The 21,543-nt window shown below is 55.4% G+C and overlaps 1 protein-coding gene across 1 annotated transcript in view; it reads right to left on the bottom strand.

The window, feature by feature from the left end:
- Positions 1–638: 638 nt before the first annotated feature.
- The window catches only part of LOC119113453 (monocarboxylate transporter 12), a 93,550-nt gene continuing 72,645 nt past the window's right edge, over positions 639–21,543 (bottom strand). The window contains exons 5-8 of the mRNA XM_037237765.1: positions 21,003–21,047; positions 20,651–20,779; positions 9,068–9,221; positions 639–3,759 (exon numbers count right to left, since the gene is read on the bottom strand). Of these exons, the coding sequence (XP_037093660.1) occupies positions 3,596–3,759; positions 9,068–9,221; positions 20,651–20,779; positions 21,003–21,047 (492 nt within the window). The 3' untranslated portion in view covers positions 639–3,595. The remainder of the gene's footprint in view (positions 3,760–9,067; positions 9,222–20,650; positions 20,780–21,002; positions 21,048–21,543) is intronic.

The following is a 21,543-nucleotide window of genomic DNA, read 5'->3' as shown; positions in this document are numbered from 1 at the left end:
AAAACACCCGGCGTTGGTGGAGTCCCGGTCAGAGCAACAAACCCCCGCCACATGGCTGGCATCGCCTTAATCGCCCAAAACGCGGGTGTTGAAGAGCCTCGCACGGCTCTCATTTGACGCTGGGAGCCTCATCTGACGCTGGGAGTTTCATCTGACACTGGGAGTCTCACCTGACGCCGGGGGTCTCAGCTGACGCTGGGAGTCTCATCTGGCGCCGGAAGTCCCATCTGATGCTGGGAGTTTCATCTGGCGCTGGGGAGCCTTATTTGACGCTGGGACTTTCATCTGACACTGGGGAGTCTCATCTGACGCTGGGAATTTCATCTGACGCTGGGAGTCCCACGTGACGCCGGGAGTCCCATCTGATGCTGGAAGTCCCATCTGACGCTGGGGAGCCTTATCTGACGCTGGGGAGTCTCATCGGACGCTGGGAGTCCCATCTGACGCCGGGAGTCCCATCTGACGCTGGGGAGCCTTATCTGACGCTTGGAGCCTCACCTGACGCTGGGGAGCCTCATCTGACACCGGGGAGTCTCATCTGACGATGAGGGTTCTTATCTGACGCTGCCGCGGCCTCTGGGTACGGGTCGGTGCTCTGCTGCGGTTCGGCCAGTCCCAACGCGATAGTAAACAACATCGAATGTTCGAGATGCATTTCTCCAGACATAAATCGCTCACTGGCACAGGCACTTGTTCTAGAAACGACACAGCGCACCGCCACCAGGACATTTCTGGTGAGCACGGCGCAGCACTGAGACAAACCAGGCGCGCGTGGCACGCCACTGAGACAATTCCAATATGTCACCAGCCCCCACAATCCCCTATCTGACGGACGGACGCCAGCTGAGTGGACATCCGGTCACTTACGGGTCACATCACCGAGCCAAATATCTCGGGGCAATGCCACACGCACGCAGCTGTGGTGCACACGTGGACACGTGCTGCAAACACGTGCACGCTGTGATGCCGATCGGCTCCAAAAGAAATGCACGTGAAGCCTTGCGCACGTAGCAAACGCTCTTCGAAAACGTGCAAGAAATATTCACGATGCACTAGACTTTCGCTAATCTTACGGCGCCTGAACGAACACTATACGGAGTCTGGATTGCTGAAGGGACTACTGGCCGACAGCTACATTGCGGAAGGCAACGAGAAGAGCCGCAATCGATGTTTGACAATGCCAAGCCGCACCATAGGCGAGGCTCGTGCTAAGCTGAGTCAGGCTACAACGGGCAGCTGCCAGCGAATGGAGACCCAGCTGCCAGGCAAATCGGCAGGTAGCCGAAGCTCGTATTAGATGCCATGGAAAAACGTGAGATCTACGGGGCACTCCATGCCGTAGCACACTGTGGGCACGGAGCACATTCACAACCCGTAGCACTGTCGGCAAGGAGCACATACACATACACTCGTCCAAGCGGACCTGTGATGGAAAGAGCACACATGAAACCATCGAAATGAAATGAGCAACACCCCCGTGCGCGAATAGCTGCGAGTGCTACCAAAAACATGGGGCAATTACCACTGCCTCTCTTGCCGTATTTGCGACTAACCTATAAACTTCCAGAGTGGCAATGCCGATGCCCACTTGTCAATGCAAACAAGGGGAGCCTTTCGTTCAGTTTAAGTTTAAACCAACGCGTGACTGAACAGCCATCACCGCAACATTAGTCGTCGGCATGCACCGGACCCTCCATGATCCCAGAAAGGTCTGTAGCTGAATTTAGCGATATGAAACATCTATCTGACAGCATGCAGCCACATAATGCGTCCATCATGTCATTTTCCGGGCAACAGAGAGCGTGTTGAAAAATGGGCGGTGGCGCCACTCCTGGTGTCAGCCGCGTTTAGCGCGTTAAGTAAAAATAGCAGCTGTTTCCATCGAAGAACCCCTTGCCGTCAGCGTCAGCCCACAACCCCCCGTCACTCCGCTCAAAGGCAGAAGTGGGAAGCAAAAGAGAGGGGAAGGGGAAGAGGAGGAGGCACGCGATCGACCCAGGTGCCAGCTGTGTCACCGAGCGCGCGCGGGGGTTCAGCAACAGCTGGCGCGGCGGTTTCTGAGGGCTGCGAACGACCCCTGCGGCGCTGGCCGGCCGGCGGGCGGCGTAAACAAGCCGAAGCCGAATCATCGAGGCGCGCGGTCAGACAGGACCGCCTGCAGCTGAAGATAAGCCATGGTTCTCTCCCTCTAACCCGTCCAGACGGCTGCACAGAAGGCGGGCGGGCCTACGGTGGGGTGGAGCACACACGCGCGTACGCATGCACGCCTATCACGGGAGTCTCCAGGAGCCTGACGGTGTGTCCGCGCGTCATTGCAAGCCGCTGCAGAAGCCAGACCAGCCCCAGCCTCTCACATCCCGCCGCCCGCCGAGTGTTCGCCCGCAGCACGACGACCCGTCTCACACGACGACGGGTCGGTTGACTGCTGCCTGCGCTGACCCGGCGCCCGCCTCGGGCGCCGAAACACAGAGGTCGTGGCGAGCCGGATAGCAGTGACGTTGGCTGTGGCGGTGTACCGTTGCGGTTCCCACTGGCGAGTGCTTCGGAAGTATCGCGATATCGAAATCACCAGCGTAATACGACTGATCTCAAGCCGACATGACTGACCGTGAATGGATTCTGACAAGCGCACCGACGCAATGGCTCCGAGCAAAGTGCCGTGCCCAGCCGGACACGGGCACTGCAGAGGATGAAAAACTAAAGCTTGCCTAGCCGCCCATTGTCCTGCCGCGTTTTGTCCTGACTGCGTTTTTAGTCTTCACTCCCGGGACGGATCTGGCGAGTGCCGCTGGTTGGCATCAAGTATACGCCACACCCCGCGCTGTATCGATTGACCTTGCAGCGACCTTGACCTGGCGCGTTCTACGCGATCCCGGCTAACCTCACATCATCTGTGAAACTTTATCGACTCCGCCGCATGACTAGAAGCGCCCGTGAGTGCGTCGGCTTAGCAGACTAGCTGCAGATCACGGCCAGTGACAGCGGACCGTCCATGCCCCGCTATCTGCGCAGATGACCCGCTGCTGAGCATGACGACTTGCTTCAGACCATCTACGGCCCGCAGCAGAGGATAATTCTTGACCTCAACATGACCGCATCCCGCTCTCTGCGCAGGTAACACGCTGAAGGGTACGATTAGAGCACCCGTGGTTGGATGCAAGACGCAGCGGCGGCCTCAGATCCTCTGCGGCGCACTCTCTGACGAGGAGATCCGCTGCAGGACGCCGCAGCGGCGGCCTCAGATCCTCTGCGGTCTGTTCTCTGACGAGATCCGCTGCAGGACGCGGCGGCGGCCTCAGATCCTCTGCGGCGCACTCTCTGACGAGATCCGCCGCAGGACGCGGCGGCGGCCTCAGATCCTCTGCGGCGCACTCTCTGACGAGGAGATCCGCTGCAGGACACGGCGGCGGCGGCCTCAGATCCTCTGCGGTCCGTTCTCTGACGAGGAGATCCGCTGCAGGACGCCGCGGCGGCGGCCTCAGATCCACTGCGGTCTGCTCTCTGACGAGATCCGCTGCAGGACGCGGCGGTGGCCTCAGATCCTCTGCGGCGCTTTCTCTGACGAGGAGATCCGCTGCAGGACGCGGCGGCGGCCTCAGATCCTCTGCGGCGCACTCTCCGACGATGAGATCCGCTGCAAGACGCGACGACTGGCGCGGCTGGCCTGCACGAGGCACAGCATGAGACCGGACAGCACCAGCGCCGTGCCCGCCGCGTGGAAGGTCAGCTCATAGTTACCCGTCAGGTCGCGCAGCATGCCTGCAACAGAGCACACCCCGTGTCAGGAGAGGGACAGTCAGGTCACACCTGCTGGCGGGCGCGCCACAGTGGGGCAGCGCTCAGTCGTGTTGCGTGGAGACCGCAGCAGGGTGAGGGGCGCGCGCGTGCAGCTCGAAGTCACGTCGCTCAGACAGCAACCGCCGTCAGCCTGAAGCCACCATGACACCAGTTCAGGGGCGACCACACTACCGACCACTGCGGAAAATTCCCTAGCCTCATTCCTCGGATAAAGGCCAGGAGAATGGAGATATAGTTGGGTTGATACTTCGGCAACGTGCCCTTATCGAAACAATAACAGAAGTGAATAGCAGAAAAGCAGCATAGCGATAGCAGAATAGCGTGACACCAGGAGTCTGTCTCTGTCGGAAGCTGTGGGACGTGACACCAAGAGTTTGCCTCTGTCGAGCGCTGTGGGACGTGGTGCCAAGAGTCTGCCTCTGTCGGGAGCTGTGGGACGTGGCGTCAAGAGTCTATCTCTGTCGGGAGCTGTGGGACGTGGCATCAAGAGTCTGTCTCTTTCGGACGCTCTCAGACGTGACACCAAGAGTCTGTCTCTGTCGGAGGCTGCGGGACGTGGCAACAAGAGTCTGTCTCTGTCGGACTCTCTGAGACGTGACACCAAGAGTTTGTCTCTGTCGGACGTTGTGAGGCGTGGCAACAAGAGCCTGTCTCTGTCGGACGCTCTGAGACGTGACACCAAGGCTCTGTCTCTGTCGGACGCTCTGAGACGTGACACCAAGAGTTTGTCTCTGTCGGGAGCTGTGGGACGTGGCACCAAGAGTCTGTCTCTGTCGGACACTCTGAGACGTGACACCAAGAGTCCGTCTCTGCCGAACGCTGTGGGACGTGGCACCAAGTCTGTCTCTGTCGGACGCTCTGAGGCGTGACACCAAGAGTCTGTCTCTGTCGGAGGCTGCGGGACGTGGCACCAAGAGTCTGTCTCTGTCGGACGCTCTGAGACGTGACATCAAGAGTTTGTCTCTGTCGGACGTTGTGAGGCTTGTCAACAAGAGCCTGTCTCTGTCGGACGCTCTGAGACGTGACACCAAGAGTCTGTCTCTGTCGGGAGCTGTGGGATGTGGCGCCAAGAGTCTGTCTCTGTCGGACGCTCTAAGGCGTGGCAACAAAAGTCTGTTTCCGCCGGAAGCTGTGATGAGTTCCCGATAAACAGTACTCATAAGAGGCATCAAACGCCGTTGCCATACGTCTACAACGGCGCCCCGCTAGCTGCAAGCGGCATTTCCCGAGATTTGCTGGAGGACGAGGCAGCTGAAGGAAATAAAGGTTCGATTGCGAAACAGATCACTTGAGTTCGAAGCAGACTCATATTCTGTCAACACTTCCGGGAATCTTTCTAGAACTGAAGGAGAGAAAATACACCGACACAACCATATGTCGGCAAAGCAACAACAGCCAACCATAGCAGTTTGCACAGCCAAGCAACGGGCGAGTTTTTAAAAGTCTGGCTTTCTTCCGTAAGGAGTAGGACATACAAAGCGGGCAAGGTTGGCGATATTTACAGCCAAGTCAATATCACATACGCCCTTAACAGTAGAAAAGCGGAAAAACACCCCCAGAATGCCACCTGAACTGAAAGATATACGAACATACACTTTAACGACAAACCTCCGTTATGCAACAATATGAATTCACGCATGTGTATTCCTTTGGAGTACGCATGCAAATGACACGGCGTCATTACCTTTTAAAATCCACACATCACACGAGGAAATCATGAAACCTACAGCCAAACATAGCTGTGCACCCAACTGCAAGACCCTTCCACACACAAAATCATCTCCGCCGACCCAATTCTTCACACAGAACACTGAGCCTGCCAACGCCCTTCTTCCTGAGATGTTCCCTTGACCCGGACCGTCACGGGTCACCACGCCGTGGCGCCTGGCAGCGAGGCAGGGCCGAGGCGGGGACGCGCGGCGGCCGGTCCAGCCGGAGACGCCCCGGCGACGCGCCGACACCGGTAACGACCAACGGACACGGCCAACTGGGCGTCGATCCCCGCTCCCACGGCCTCCACAGCCGGCTGCCCATCCGGTCCATGCTTGGTGCCAACATTGGCGTGACGAGCTGGGCAACAGACGTCTGCGGGGTGTATGCCTGTGTTCCGCCGAAATGTGACACCGCGTGGGCTCCAGCCAGCTGAATACCAACGTGTACGTGTTAAGCCAGCAGTACTTGGAAAACTAATGAGTCTCTGGCCCATATCCTGCACTTGGGTCCAAATATGTCGGCGCTTACGTTTGGATGCAGTGGGCTCCTACACTTCTACCAATATTTCCGCGCGTGTGGTGCAAAATACTTGAAAGGACTGGATCTTCAAAACTACTTCTTAATTAAAGAAATGGGAGGCAGTGGCATGTCTTAACTTGTGGGGCAAGTTCTTTGATACGCGTTCGCTTCTTTACACTCAAACAATTTACACAACTCCGCCAAGTTTCGTCTTTTTATGTGTGAACCCTGCGAGTAGCCAGTTCACTTAAGTGCCAATACCTGTATTGCAGGACCTCAGGGATTAGCAGTGTGGTGCGGTGAACCTACAAAGAAGAGCACGAGAGAAAACATTTTTGTTGCCGACATTCGTTGGGGATGAGATGTTCCATACTGGAATCAATACAAAATTTATAAAAATGGAATGAAATCATTTTCAAGGCATTCGGCCACATTTTCTAAGAGCTTGTGTGTGCCACACGACTATATCAACTGTTGCCTCGTAAAAAATAATGTGCACAATAAGCTCCGGAAAGATGTCTGTGTAGCCCGCTCTGCAGTCAGGCACGCAAAACATAATCCAGCACGTGCCCCATCTCATATATGTGATAACATGTGAGCCACTCATAAGGCAAATGTGTGCGCACAGATACACCAAAGTGTTATAAGGTTTTAAGTTTAAGTGCATTTAAGATGAAACGGTAGTAATAGCCTTATTATTCGGGAAAAAACAGGAGAATGGAGATACAGATGCGTTGATATTTCGAACACACGCCTTTTCGATGGGAATAGCAGAAAACTTTTGCTTTTCGTTTCGATAAAGGCATGTTGCCGACATGTCTTCATTCTCCTGGATTTCTCCGAGGAATAAGGCTACCAGTACTGTCTTATCGATGTCCATACTGCTTCTCGCAATCGCACAAACAACTTGTGCACTTACGATGGTTTATATGCAAGAACAACATCAATTTCCTAAAATGTGCTTACATCTGAGGGCGCTTCTCGTGGTTAACATCAATAAGACTTCGGCCATAAACGGTCAGCTGAAATAAAACAGTATCACCACTGGAATCTGTTGTCATTTAGCACATCGAGGAAGGCGACTGTGCTTTGGTGGTGGCTGTACTCCGGAGGCAGCCGTACTTCGGCGGTGACTGTATTTCGGAGGCGGCCGTACTTCGGTGGTGACTGTACCTCGGAGGCAGCCGTACTTCGGCGGTGACTGTATCTCGGAGGCGGCCGTACTTCGGTGGTGACCGTACCTCGGAGGCGGCCGTACTTCGGTGGTGACTGTACCTCGGAGGCGGCCGTGCTTCAGTGGTGACTGTATCTCGGAGGCGCCGTGCTTCGGTGGTGACTGTACCTCGGAGGCGCCGTGCTTCGGTGGTGACTGTACCTCGGAGGCGACGGTATTTCGGTAGTCGCTGTACCTTGGTGGTGACTGTACCTCGGTGGCGGCTGTACTTCGGTGGTGACTGTACCTCGGTGGCGGCCATACTTCGGTAGTGACTGTACCTCGGAGGTGGCCATACTTCGGTGGTGACTGTACCTCAGAGGCGGCCGTACTTCGGTAGTAGCCGTACCTCAGAGGCGGCTGTAGTTCGGTGGTTACTGTACTTCGGTGGCGGCCGTACTTCGGTAGTGACTGTGCCTTGGTGGTGACTGCAGCGTGCCGACCAAACGATCATCGTCCCCCATACTTCACCACACAGTACGGAGGTCCACACACCAACACGCTCGCCTTCACCACGCGTTCCCAGCCCAGCGCTTCATGCCACACATCTGCGCTGCTGATAACAACTGTGAACAATAACAATGACATTCATTGGGGCATGTCATTAAGGCACACCACAAGCTAATTAGTCCGATCCCGCAGGCCCACGTGTGACACATTGCTTCGGCTCCGCGCCTCTGATGGCAGATTGAAGCTCTTGATTTTCAGCATTGTTTGTCAAGATGATTAATGCCACGAAATAATGTACGAACTGATTGATAATGAACAACTGACTTGGTAGCCGTTTTGGCAAAGCTTTCGGGCTTTGTAATCATGACTTTGTAATGGCATGGTTCTTATTACGTGGTGGAAATAGTATGCCAAGTCCGTCAAAAGCTGACGTGCTTTATCACTTGCTGGTGCAAGATTTACACATGACAATACCATACGAAAGTCTTTAAATCCAACACGGAACAGAACACAATATGTCAAGAAACCCTTAGGAACAGAACTAAAGCATGTCTTGGCAGGGTGCTGCTGATCAGGATGCTTTCAGAAAGCCCTGAATTTCAAGGCCATGAAATCGCCAAGCCAATGAAATCACCATGAGTCAGGAAGAAAATCAAATCATCCTTTTGGATTGAGACCACAAGACTCGAATATCATGCGTGTAGATATAGATTGCGTGTAGATAGCGTGTAGACCACACCACATGCGTGTAGATATAGATTTGCCAACTATCTTCACACGGCTCGCGTATCAATGTGTCACAAATTACACCAAAATGTTACGACTGCATATAAAAAGCAACTGTTTCGAAACCGAATGAAGGTTCGTCATAAAAAGCGCAAACGTCGCTTATTGTTTATCTTCCGCAGAACAAACAGACTAGCGCATTCAACGTCGGCTTGCTCATAACCAGACCAACCTTGTTTTGAAGCAAATGGACCTAAATATACCTGAAAACAAAGTGTCCCCGGATTCTAGACCCCAAATAATTTGCTAGAATTATCAACCAGCTGGAATCCTACGAACACTTGAAACAACAATATGTGGCATCTAACGGTTGGACCCCACGTCCCGTGACAACATTCGGCATAATGCGCGGCGGACGGCATGAACGCGGAAGAGATTGTCACGCTGCACGTTGGGCCCTGGACCGGAGACTGGGGACAGGACTCGAGACGCAGACTGGATGCTGTAGAGAGGACTCCAGACTGGATGCGCTGTCCTGAACCTGACGAAGCTCTCCTGACGCCGGACTCTGGACTCGAGACACGGGGATGCGCCTGCGGCGGGAATCCGACGTCGGGTTCCCAACGCCGGCCGGGTGCGACGACTCACCGCAGAGAGGAGGTCCGACCAGGTTGGCCAGGCCCTGAGCCAGCAGCAGGATGCCGTAGGCGTTGGTGAAGTTCTCGATGCTGATCAGGCTCACCAGAATGGTAGGCGCCAGAGTATAGTTCGCCGATATGCAGAACCCGAACACGGCCGACGCCTGACGAAATGGTCGCGGTGAAACCGACAACTCGACCACGACAGGCGGAGACAGCGGTGCGCAGCGGGCGACGCCGGCGCACAGGGGGTAGCGCCAGCTCACAGGGGGCTCACAACTGAAACGGGTCGCTACGGTCCGTGGTGCACCGAGGGGATTCAGACGGTACGGTCCGTGGTGCACCGAGGGGGGTCAGGCGGTACGGTCCGTGGTGCACCGAGCTGTGTCAGGGGGTACGGTCGTTGTTGTTGATCGGAGTTTTAGGGCGCGCCGACTACTGTGGTCATTTTGCGCCCACAACAGCTAAATCACTACCTACGACGGTAAATGACTAAAAAATGCATGTTAGTCAGAAATGAAAACGGCTGAGTTGTGACAGGAACGCGCCACCAGTGATGTCCGAATACGTGAACCCATAATAACATATTGATACAAAATTTTCGGCAATCTAAAAACTTCCCATACGCGGTATGAGCTATTCAGACAGGTGTATATAAAATGCACAACTTAGCATGTCATACGAACCCGAGGGTATGTTCGATATGTGGTGAGCAGTCACCTAGTAAATCGGAGAGCGTCAGGGACGGCGCCGCCGGGCCAAAGTACCTCAGACGCTCGACGTGTAGTATGGGACAGCATATGAGCACATGTTCCACTGTGAGCCTGGCGTTGCAGTGGCGATACCGTGGTGGTTCGTCGTAACATAGTAAGTATCGATGTGTAGCACAAGTATGGCCAATCCACAAGCGACACAGGATTACTTCCTCCCGCCTAGACTTTCGATAGGATGACCGCCATTCCTGAACAATGGGCTTAATGCTTTTGAGTTTACTGGTGCCCATGGCATCTCATATGCTCTGCCATTCCCCGCGCAAAAAGGCAGAGATGGCCGAGTATAGGTCTGTAGCGCGTATCGGAAACGTTCTGCGACAGGGACGACGAGTAGCACGTTTAGCAGCACAGCCAGCCAGCTCATTTCCCGCAGTGCCAACGTGGCTCAGGATCCAGCAAAGTACTATGGTCTTGCCAGCCCGGTACAGATAGTCGAGACGCAGTAAAATATCCTGTATAAGGGGATTTACCGGACTAAAACGTCCTAATGCCGAAAGGGTACTTAGGGAGGCCGACAAAATCACGTGCAGACTGTCTTCGCCCACCTCTATAAAGCAAAGCGCCTTAATGATGGCCACAAGCTCTGCAGTATACACGGGCGTATGGGCTGGCAGTGTAAATGATCGCGTATCGGAACCACACACAAAAGCGGAGCCAACACCCGCATCCGTTTTGGAGCCATCTGTATACGTATACGTACGTAATTGTGAACCCCCGATATGCTTCGATATGCTTCAGAGCTGTTGATCGGGCAACATACGGAATCATATTTCGCTTCCGAACCTCCGACAATGAGACGTTGACGGGTTGGCGATTCCATCGCCCACGGAGCGGTCAGCAGGCTACGTGGAGCATCACCCACACCCCGAAAACTTAGGCCACTCTCACGAAGAACATTACGAACACGTACACAGAACGGCGCCAAACGTGTTGCTTGTTCGCACTGAAAAAAAACAAAACATTAGATGTGTGGCGTGAGAACACAGTGTCATGTGTTGGGTGATTCGAGAATCGCGCGAGCTTGCAAGCGTACCGCATCCCCAACAACTGCCTTCGGGTAGCCAGCGAAGGTTCGTTGGCTTCCACAAGCAAGCTGGTTGTCGGAGACGTACGAAATGCACCAGTAATGATTCAACGCAGCATGATGGACCGCATTCAATGTACGTTTTGCGGACTCAGAGGCGCCATCATATACAAAACACGAATAGTCCAGCTTGGCGCGTATCAGCGAACGGTATAACAATAAAACTGTTTTCCGATCGGCTCCGTAGGATGTTCGTGCCACGCATTTCAATATGTTCAGTGCATTAAAACACTTCTCAGGCAGAATGATAACATGCTCCTTGTAGGTCACACGCTCATCAAAATGTAATTCCAAAAACCGTGCCGCCGTATTGTAGGGGATCGACTGTCAATAAAGCTTAAGCACCATGTCGGGACACTAAAATGGTGAAGAGTGAAAAGTGGACGGAGACTGTCTTCGAGGCCGAAAACTGTAACCCGTTGAGCATGTTCCATATTTCTAAGCGAGCCACAGACAGCTGCAACGGGCACGACATGCACGCTGCCGTGGCGGAGCTGCACCAGGTGGCGAGGTCATCAACAAAAAGCGAGCGACCAATCGCCTGGGGAAGACTGTCCCCAACATCATTTATCATGACGGCAAACAACGTAACACTTATAACACTGCCCTGGGGCATGCCGTTTTCTTGGGTGTATCCTTTCGAGCATATGGAACCATCACGGATGCGGAAGAAACGGTCAGCAAGAAAGTTCCCAAGAAAGGCACCCATAGCTCCGCGTATGCCACACTGGGACAGCTTCCGTAAGATGCCATATCGCCAGGTGGTGTCGTAAGCCCTTTCGATATCGAAGACCACAGCTCCTACGTGTCGCTTTCCCTAAAATAAATGCGCACAGTCGAGTCCAAGGCCAAAAGATGCTCAATGGTGCTACGGTTTTTCCTGAAACCACAATGCGCGTTCGAGAAGATATTGTTACTTTCTAAAAACCAAGACAATCGTGTCTGAACCATCCGCTCCAGAAGTTTGCACGTAGAGAAGGTCAGCGAAATCGGACGGTAGTCTGATGGATCCTTCCCATTCTTACCAGGCTTCAGCAGCGGAATTATTAGCGACTACCGCCAAGACGTGGGGAACTCTCCTGTCTCCCACAACTGGCTGAATGCCACCAACATGGCTTGTGTCGCTGTTGGTGGAAGTTGCCGGAGCATATCATTATGAATGAAATCCGGGCCTTCCGCCACGCTGCGCAGAGAGTTAATGGCAGACATCAGTTCAAGCATTGTGAAAGGTTTGTTATATGAAAACTCTTCGGATGTATGAAAGTTTATGTGGGCTGCTTCGCAACGAGCACGATGGCGTATGAAATCAGGAGCGACAGTTGTTCACTCACAACGCTCCGCGAACGCACAAGCCATTTCATTCGCCACCTTAGATGGGTCCAGTATGTCCTGGCCATTCATCCGGAGCACGGGGTGCGGCACTGAGAAGTGCTTGCCTGCTTTACGCTCCACCCGCGCCCAAACCATCGAAGCCGGCGTTTGACAGTTAAGCTGGCCCACAATAAACGTCAAGACGTGCGCTTGGTCTCCAAGATAGTACGTCGGGCTGCCGCCTGAGCTCGTCGAAAAGCGATTAGGTTGTCCGTGGTGCTGTGTCGATCGAAGTCTCGCAGGGCTTTTTTACGCGCACGTATAGCGTCGCGGCACTGGTCCGTCCACCACGGAACAGGGGGACGACGTGGGGTGCCGGATGTAAGTGGAATGCTTTCTTATGCCGATCGTAAGATTGTGGAAGTGAGTTCCTCTACTGATGCAGGCACATTCGCCGAAACGGAAGCCAGCCTGGTTTCCACCCGTGCCTGAAATTCATCCCAGTCAGCCTTTCTAAGATTCCACCGTTGTGGCCTGGAACTGAGAGCTGCTCTGTTCTGGTAACGCAAGCAGATGGGGTAGTGATCACTACCAAAGGAGTCGTTGTCCACCGACCACGTCAGGTGTACTGCCAGTTGGGGGCTTGCAAAACTTAGTCCAGCGCCGATGTCCGACCTGACGGCAGCGTCATGTGATTTCGGGTCTTGGTATTTAAAAGACAGAGAGATTCATCATGTAAAAAAGTTTCGCAGTGCCTGCCGCGAGTGTTGGTCTGGGCGCAACCCCAAGATGTGTGGTGAGCGTTGAAGTCACCCAGCAAAAGGAAAGGCGGGGAGGTTCGGCCACCATAAATCTCATTTCTGCCGTCGGAAATGAGCACTAGGAGGTAAGTAAAGCGAGCAAACGGTTATTGCACGACGTCCAAAGAGTACCTTAGCTGCAACAGCTTGCAGGTCAGAGTGTAAGATGCCGCGCTGGACGGAGACACTGTGGTGCGCAGCCAAAAGAACTCCGTCATGTGCAGCTAGATCAGCTGGAGTATCCCGATGCATTACGGTGTAGCTCGGGATACTTAAATGAGAGCCAGGTGCCAGTTTGGTCTCCTGCAGGCACGCGATGGCCGGACAGCGCTGACTCAGAATGACTGAGATTGTGTAGACTAGTTCTCACACCCCTGCAGTTCCACTGTAAGATACTCGTCACAAAGCTAAGAAGTGAGGGTAGCCATTACACACCTAGCTCACCAACACAGCGAGCAGAATATCACAGTCAATACGCCTGCAAGGGGGCGTACTAAAAAGGGGGCTAAAGTCACACTTTAAGACGCGACACGGTTTAAAAGAACTGGGCTGCGCCTATTGCAGGACCGGACACCTCGGACTGGGAGTTACGGCTCGATTCCGCAGGGCGGTGCTCCACTCTGGGCCGAATCCTTGGGCTTCCTCCGTCAGATGGAGACGGAGGACCGGCTGGGGGGCGCTTTTTGCCAGCGTGCCAATCCTGGGTGGTGGCGGGGGAGGGTCCATGGATGGGGCCCTGCCAGACATCTGAGGACCAGCGGGGGGTTCAACTGGTCTTCTGCGCGATGGAGCGCTGCTGCGGGGGACGTACTCCTTGCCCGCCCCAGACATACGGTTCGCCGCCTTTGCCCGTTCTTGTTGGGCCAAGCGCCCCCGTTTGGCATCACGGGCGCGCCTGTCCGCCTCGTGCCGCTCCAACGTGTCTATCGCCAGCCCGCATGCGTTCGCTAATGGCGCCGGGGGTAACGAAGGCAGCGGAGCACACGAAACGGAGGCGAACGAGTGTGACGAAGAAACCGATGTGGAGGCCGGTGGAGCCCGCGGGCCACGGCCGCGCCGGGCCACCGTCCAAGCCTCCTCTCCGGCAGGAGACGGCGGTGCCGTGGGAGTCGGCAACGCGGAGGGTGCCGACCGGCCAGGGGGCGAAGAGGTTGCCAGCACGGTCTCCTTCGACCGCTCCAGCGAGGGAGGGGGAGCCAGGGCTGCCAGATTGTAGTCTAGCGCCTGGTTCGTCGACACAACCGAGGGACCAAAGGACTTCAAGAGCGCTACAAACTGAGCAGCGGTCATTTGATCGGTGGGGTAGGACGTGTGGTGGACATCTTAGCTTTTTCGGCGTATGATGTTCGAGGGTGGCTCTCCTCGTACAGTGTTCTAGCCTCGCGAAAAGAGATGTTGCGAGTGCTCTTAATCGAGATAATTCCTTTTTTATTCACGTACGCTGGGCACGTGCGGTCGTAAGTCGAGTGCGGAGCCTGGTCTTTGTTACATTTCACACTACACGCTCTCTCTGAATCGCAAAATTCTGTTGTGTGCTCGGAAGAAGCGCATTTCCCACAGGCAGACTTGTTGCGGCAGTATAGTTTGGTATGGCCAAATCGCTGGCAGTGGAAGCATCGCATGGGGCTCGGTATGAAAAGGCGCACCTTGACACGTGCGTGTCCGACGCGTATTTCAGAGGGCAGATCCGGGCGATTGAAAGTCAAGATGGTGTTATTTGTCGGCAGTTGTTCACTTCCTTTTCTAATGGAGATCCTACGTGCAGCAGTGACGCCGAACACAGACAACTCGTCAGCGATCTCTTCTTCACTAACGTCACGCAAGTCGAAGCAGTTGATTACTCCCCTGGATGCACTTTTTGTCAGGTGTGGTGTCACTCGGATAGGTACAGAAACGTCTCGTGTGCCATCTTCGTCCCGAACGCAGTACGTGAATTCGGCTGCAGCCATCGCACGATCAGCCTCTGCCCCGTCGACAAACTCTACCTCTAGCCCTCCATCACGCAATTTGTCGCACCGAACCATATTTCCAAATCGATCGCCCCCGTTCTTCCGCTGAAACAGCGAGAGAGACGAGAGCCTCATCTTATCACTTTGGAAAACCAAAATTCGGGGAGATGGCGAAGATTCCCCGCCGCTTTCTATTCTGAACGTATTCCTTCCCCCTTTCAGAGGTCGGGTGGTTTTTTGGATATAAGATGCCATACAAGCTTTCAGTGAAAATTCGGCAACGGGACTCCCCACCCACCACGGAGCCCAACTGGGGGACGGCCCAACACTCCCTCGGGAGGTGGTCACCGCCGCGGCTACCCCGGTGCTATGCGGTGCGGACGACGCCTCCCACACGGCCAGGTGTAACCGGGGAGACCCCTGCCCGTCCTGGCCGTGGTCCAGCGCCGCCGCCACTTAACCCCTTAAGCCGCTGCGCGCGGCCAGGCGCCCCAAGCGGAGACCCGCGAGGAGCACCCAACCGCGACGCGAGCGACAAGCCGCTAGACCCGTGTGGGACCCCACGGACCCCCGTGCCCTCGGATATCCTGGCCGAAGTGGAGTGTTGGGACGCGCCGCGACCGACCCGCACGACGCGCCCCTCAGCCACCAGGATCCGATCAACTCGGGGTCGCGGGCGAGGGGGCACGGCGACGCCGATAAAACGAGGATTAGGAGCGATGAGTGGGCCAGATACGGGAAAGCGGGTAGTGGGAAGGGAGCGGGCGGGACAAGGAGCGGGAGTTCACGCACCGGCAGCGTCGCTACGCTCTGAGAGGAACAGCTTGCACTGTCCACCCGTTACCGGAGCTGGGACTCGAGGGGCGCTAGTCCCCTACACCGACTGAGGCCGGTGCCCCTGCGGGGAGGCGGTACGATCCGTGGTGCGCCGAGGGGGATCAGGCGGTACGGTCCGTGGTGCACAGAGGTGTGTCAGGCGATACGGTCCGTGGTGCACCGAGGGGGGTCAGGCGGTACGGTCCGTAGTGCACCGAGGGGGGTCAGGCGGTACGGTCCGTAGTACACCCATGGGGATCAGGCGGTACGGTCCGTGGTGCACCGAGGGGGATCAGACGGTACGGTCCGTGGTGCACCGAGGTGTGTCAGGCGGTACGGTCCGTGGTGCACCGAGGTGTGTCAGGCGGTCCACCCCCTGCGGACACAATGCGCCAAGCTGCAACTGACACCAATCTAGCGGGACGGAGAGGCCGCTGGCTCAATACACAGATGCGGATGAAATGCCGGCACTGAACAATTTTACGTCCATTCGATACAATGATTTGATCGACTCGAGCGGAGCGCCTTCAAAAGCGGTTCCGCTGCGGCTCAGTCAAGAACACCAGCATCCTGTTTGCGAATCGTGAGCGTACACCGTTATCAGCCAATCGCCAATCGCCAATCCGCCGGCCGGCCAATCAGCTTCACACGTTAGCAGGTACACACCGCGGCGGACTCGCTCGGTCTCATCCCCGACCGTCCCTGGAGACGACCCACACGCCATCGGCAAACAATCGAGCCACTCCGTCGACGCCCGGGCGAATTAGCCCAGACGGGACGGCACAAAGCCGGCGGCCGCGCCGCGGCGCTGCGCCGTCGATGACCCGGGGGCGCCGCGTCCGCCGCGCGGCTGTGACGCCAGCAGACCATCTCCGGCCGCCCACTGGCACGCTCACGCGTCATTGGGAGCAACGGCCGCTTAACGGAGGCGCGTCCAACACGGCGGCCCGGCGAGCTGAGCTGTGGCGCAGATGGTCCGGACTGCCGCCACGCTCAAGTCCCGGCCTTCACGGGTCAACGGCGCTCTCTGGGCGGACCTGGAGCCGCCCGGGCCAGGCTAGGCTTCGTGAATGAGGCACACACGAGCTCTCCGCCCTCGGTGCTCTCTGGGCAGACCTGGAGCCGCCCGAGCCAGGCTAGGCTTCGTGAATGACGCACACACGAGCTCTCCGCCCCCGGTGCTCTCTGGGCGGACCTGGAGCCGCCCGAGCCAGGCTAGGCTCGGTGAATGACGTATACACGAGATCTCCACCCTCGGTGCTCTCTGGGCAGACCTAGAGTCGCCCGAGCCAGGCCAGGCTCGGTGAATGACGCACACACGAGCTCTCCGCCCTCGGTGTTCTCTGCGGACCTGAGCCGCCCCTAGGCTAGTCGGTGAATGACGTATACACGAGATCTCCACCCTCGGTGCTCTCTGGGCAGACCTAGAGTCGCCCGAGCCAGGCCAGGCTCGGTGAATGACGCACACACGAGCTCTCCGCCCTCGGTGTTCTCTGGGCAGGCCTGGAGCCGTCCGAGCCAGGCTAGGCTCGGTGAATGACGTATACACGAGATCTCCACCCTCGGTGCTCTCTGGGCAGACCTAGAGTCGCCCGAGCCAGGCTAGGCTCGGTGAATGACGCACACACAAACTCTCCGCCCTCGGTGCTCTCTGGGCAGACCTGGAGGTGCCCGAGCCAGGCTAGGCTCGGTGAATGGCGCACACACGGGCTCTCTGTACCTCATCAGGTCACGGGGACCTTACGCGCCATGCTAGCGCGAACGTAGCCCGCTGCAACCACGGCGGCAACTTCGCCAGCGGCACGCTCGACACCATGATGTAACCCACCACGGGCTGTCATTGTTATGCTCCGCCCTTACCGTTCGCATTCACTCACCCATCAGCTTCAGAAGTGGTAACAAGAGGCCCAAACATGCCCATAAATGCGAACTCTCAAGCGAAGCTTTTAAAGTTTCCGAATGCATGTATACTACATTCAGAGTGAGACAGACATTTTACGTGATAAAAATGCAAGCTATGGAATATTTTTCTTGTTTTTCTTTACTTGCTATGCACGCTCACATTTGGCTTTACCTTTCAACTGTATGACATAACCGACGAACATCAGTATGGCTCATCACAGTACAACTCAACCATGATCGTAAAGTTTAAAAGATTGGGTACAATCGCTATTAAAATCACTGAGTAGAGAGAACAAAAGACCTTAACTAGATCGTCAGAACTCAGTGCAATACACGTATGAACTTATGGAATATAAACTCAGGATGTCCGCAGTCTTATAAACTATATTGGCCATAAGACAATAACGAGTCGGCACTGAGAAGCTGAACAAACTTAGAGAGCTCATAACATAACCAGATGATGGGACAGTGGTATTAGCCTTATTCTTCGGAAAAAACAGCTTTTTGAAGCTTGCTTGGCTTGCCGTTTTAAAAAAATCAACTGAAAAATCGAGTAGGATCATCAAGGCAATTTTGAATTCACTTCTGCTAATGTTTCGAGAAAGGCACGCTGCCGCAACCTAACTATATCTCTATTCTCCTGGTTTTTCCGAGGAATAAGGCTTATACTACTGTCTTATCTATGTGACTAATGTGACTAATGTTCCTCGCTAATGCACTGAGCAACTTGCATAACCAGATATATTGACCGCAATATCAACCTGAACAAGGGAACAGTAAGCCGTCTCCTACCAAAGTAAGTGAGTGAAGTGCTTAAAGCGCGAGAATGGGCAGATGCTGACCTCCCACAGGACGCGCGATACACACAACGTGCTTAACATCAATGGGAGCAAGATTTGTACGGTCCTCAGCGCGGTTCGCTCAGTTTTGCCCACATGACTTCGGCTGCCACGGATTTAAAACCCCACCGGCTGCACTGCAAAACAATGACCCGCGAATCAAAGCCCACCGACAGTTTGCTCCATATTTACGTTAAGCAAGATAATAACCGTTACGGAAAGTGCCCGGTGTCAATGAAAACCTACCGCAGGTGTATTGGTACTTCTACAGCGCCGATGTATTTCTGTCTTGCCACGGTGCCCGCGTATTCCAGATGGATTTTGGGCTTGGTGTCCCAACTCAATGCTTCTATGAGTCTCTCTCCAACACAACCTTACGTAGACCACAAAATCGATGCCGTTAAAACTCAACCGACGGAGGCTGACCCGGCGGCTACGCAAAAGGCTCCGTGAACTGTTCAGCCCTCGCTTCTCACTTCCCATTTCCCAGTCAACCCACTTACAGTACACAAATAGTTATAAGTGAGCTTAGTTTATCTTATCTGTTTGCTTCATTTTCTTCAAATCTGAAGCATTCCCTTGGAAGGGAATGTTCCGCATTTGAAGAAACTGCAGCAAGCATCAAATAAAATGAACAAAACAACTTATACCTGTTGGCATGCTTCTACGGAAACGGAAAACTCAACCTCTACTAGGATCAGAGTTAAAGCCAACGAGTGCTTGCTGTGACAAAGGCTGACTCCAACATGCCATCATGCAGTCGCGGTTCGACAGCATTTTGTGGCGAAAGTGTACCGTGCCACGGTGCTCGGCAAGGCCGCTCTGCTCCTGTTACGCCTTGATGAGCAGCTACAGCAGTGATGGATACATCCTATAAGCATTGGCACTACAACAGCGCGACAAACGTGACATAAACATGTTTGCGACACGTCGCAAAAACCGCGTCCAGATTCCGCGGCTTCGGCCTTGTTCGCCGCCGTAAACGCCTATGATATACCGCTGTCGATTTATATGATGTGTAGTCACAAGACAAGGACTGAGGCCCATTTTATGCGGTGGCTGAAAACGAAATACAAGTCGGCCACAGCTCCCTAAATATGCTGGCAGCTCCCACAGCCGATTCCACGGCTGGCTTCGCCTCCACGGGCATCATTTAGAACTCTTCTGTAAAGGGTTATACTGCTTACATAGATGACATTACTGGAAGCTGGCAAAGGCCCCTGCTAGTAAAATGCATTATTTGTATCATACATTTAGCGTAGAGCAGGTAGAGAGCTTGGGCGCAACTTTATCCTGGTATTACTCCTAGTTCTGCTCCAGCAGTTCACACTTATCACGGAGCGCCTAGGCATGCATGAGTGGTGGAAAACATGCGAAGCTCTCTTGAGTAATCTTTATGCGGAGGACCACGTTCTCACTCACCCCGGTCAAACACCAACTGGGTATGGTAACAGTGCCGTGGACGAGACTCTTGCCTTGAACGGACAGTGCTGTGTCCCAGTACAGTGCATGAACACTTGCCTTGGACGGACAGCACTGTGCCCCAAACACATCTCCCACACAGCGCTCCTGGAGTCGCCAAGGTATGATATAGGAGTAATCTAAAACCGATGACTGAAAACATTCGTTATGTTTCCGAACCCTCAACATTAGGTCATTCAGCCGCCAAAATCACCGTCGGGGAGATATCGCCCCAGCATGAAGACAGCCCGCAGATTCGGCTCCGCTAAAGCGATCGCCATTTCCGCCACTGAGCCAGCTGGCCGCTGGACCTCCGTCCACCGACCCGCCGCAGTGCCGACCTGAACGCGCCCCTGTCCCAACCCCTGCTCCAGGCTCGACACGCCCGGCCCCAGGTTCGACGCACCCTGCCCCAGCTTCGACGCACCCTGCCCCGGCTTCGACGCGCCCTGCCCCAGCCTCGTCGCGCCCCTGCCCCAGCTTCGACGCACCCTGCCCCAGCTTCGACACGCCCCTGCCCCAGTCTCGTCACGCCCTGCCCCAGCTTTGACACGCCCTACCCCAGTTTCGACGCGCCCTGCCCCAGCTTCGACGCGCCCTGCCCCAGCTTCGACACGCCCTGCCCCAGCTTCGACGCGCCCGCTCCCAGGTCACTCACGGCTACAAGGGCGGAGTAGCTGGGGCACGAGGGCAGCAGCAGCGTGGCGACGCCGCAGCCCAGCATGCACGCCACGTAGAGGGCCGTGCTCGACGCCCACGGCCGGTCCCCGACGTAGCCGATCAGCAGCTGAAACAAGGGTGGCGACGTAGCCGATCAGCAGATGAACACGGGCGGCGACGTGAACGATCAGCAGCTGAACACGGGTGGCGACGTAGCCGATCAGCGGCTGAACACGGGCGGCGACGTAGCCGGTAGGCAGCTAAAACACGGGTGGCGAGGTAGCAGATCAGCAGCTGAACAGGGGCGGCGACGAAGCCGGTAGGCAGCTGAAACACGGGCGGCAACGTACCCGATGAGCAGCTGAAACACAGGCGGCGACGAAGTCGATCAGCACCTACACACGGGCGGCGATATAGCCGATCAGTAGCTGAAACACGGGCGGCAACGCAGCCGATCAGCAGCTGAAACAAGGACGGAAACGTAGCCGGTAGGCGGCTGAAACACAGGCAGCGACGTAGCCGATCAGCAGCTAAAACACGGGCGGCGACGTAGCCCATCAGCAGCTGAAACAAGGGCGGCGAGGCAGTCGGTGACCGAAATAGGGACAGAGGCTCAACCGGTGACAGGCATGCAATCGGCGGCTGAACCAGGGACGGTGACGCTGCAGGAACCGAACAAAGTAAGGAGACACGGCCCTGGCTGCTGGCAAACATTCCAAACATTCCTGCATGAGGCGTGATTTCGACGAGCGCAGTACTGCTGCTGTGGGAACCACAGCCAGCACGGCCACAGGCTCATTAGACACACCGTCGCAACGAGACAGCAAACATAACCGATTAGCTGATCCGTCGCACTCCGTATTTTCCCGGTCATCTATCAGCCATGCAATA

The sequence above is a fragment of the Pollicipes pollicipes genome, unplaced genomic scaffold, assembly GCF_011947565.3.
Source record: "Pollicipes pollicipes isolate AB1234 unplaced genomic scaffold, Ppol_2.1 Scaffold_7262;HRSCAF=8765_pilon_pilon_pilon, whole genome shotgun sequence".
NCBI lineage: Eukaryota > Metazoa > Arthropoda > Thecostraca > Pollicipedomorpha > Pollicipedidae > Pollicipes > Pollicipes pollicipes.
The sequence above is the reverse complement of the archived record's forward strand: the minus strand, read 5'-3'. Positions and strand labels throughout refer to the sequence as shown.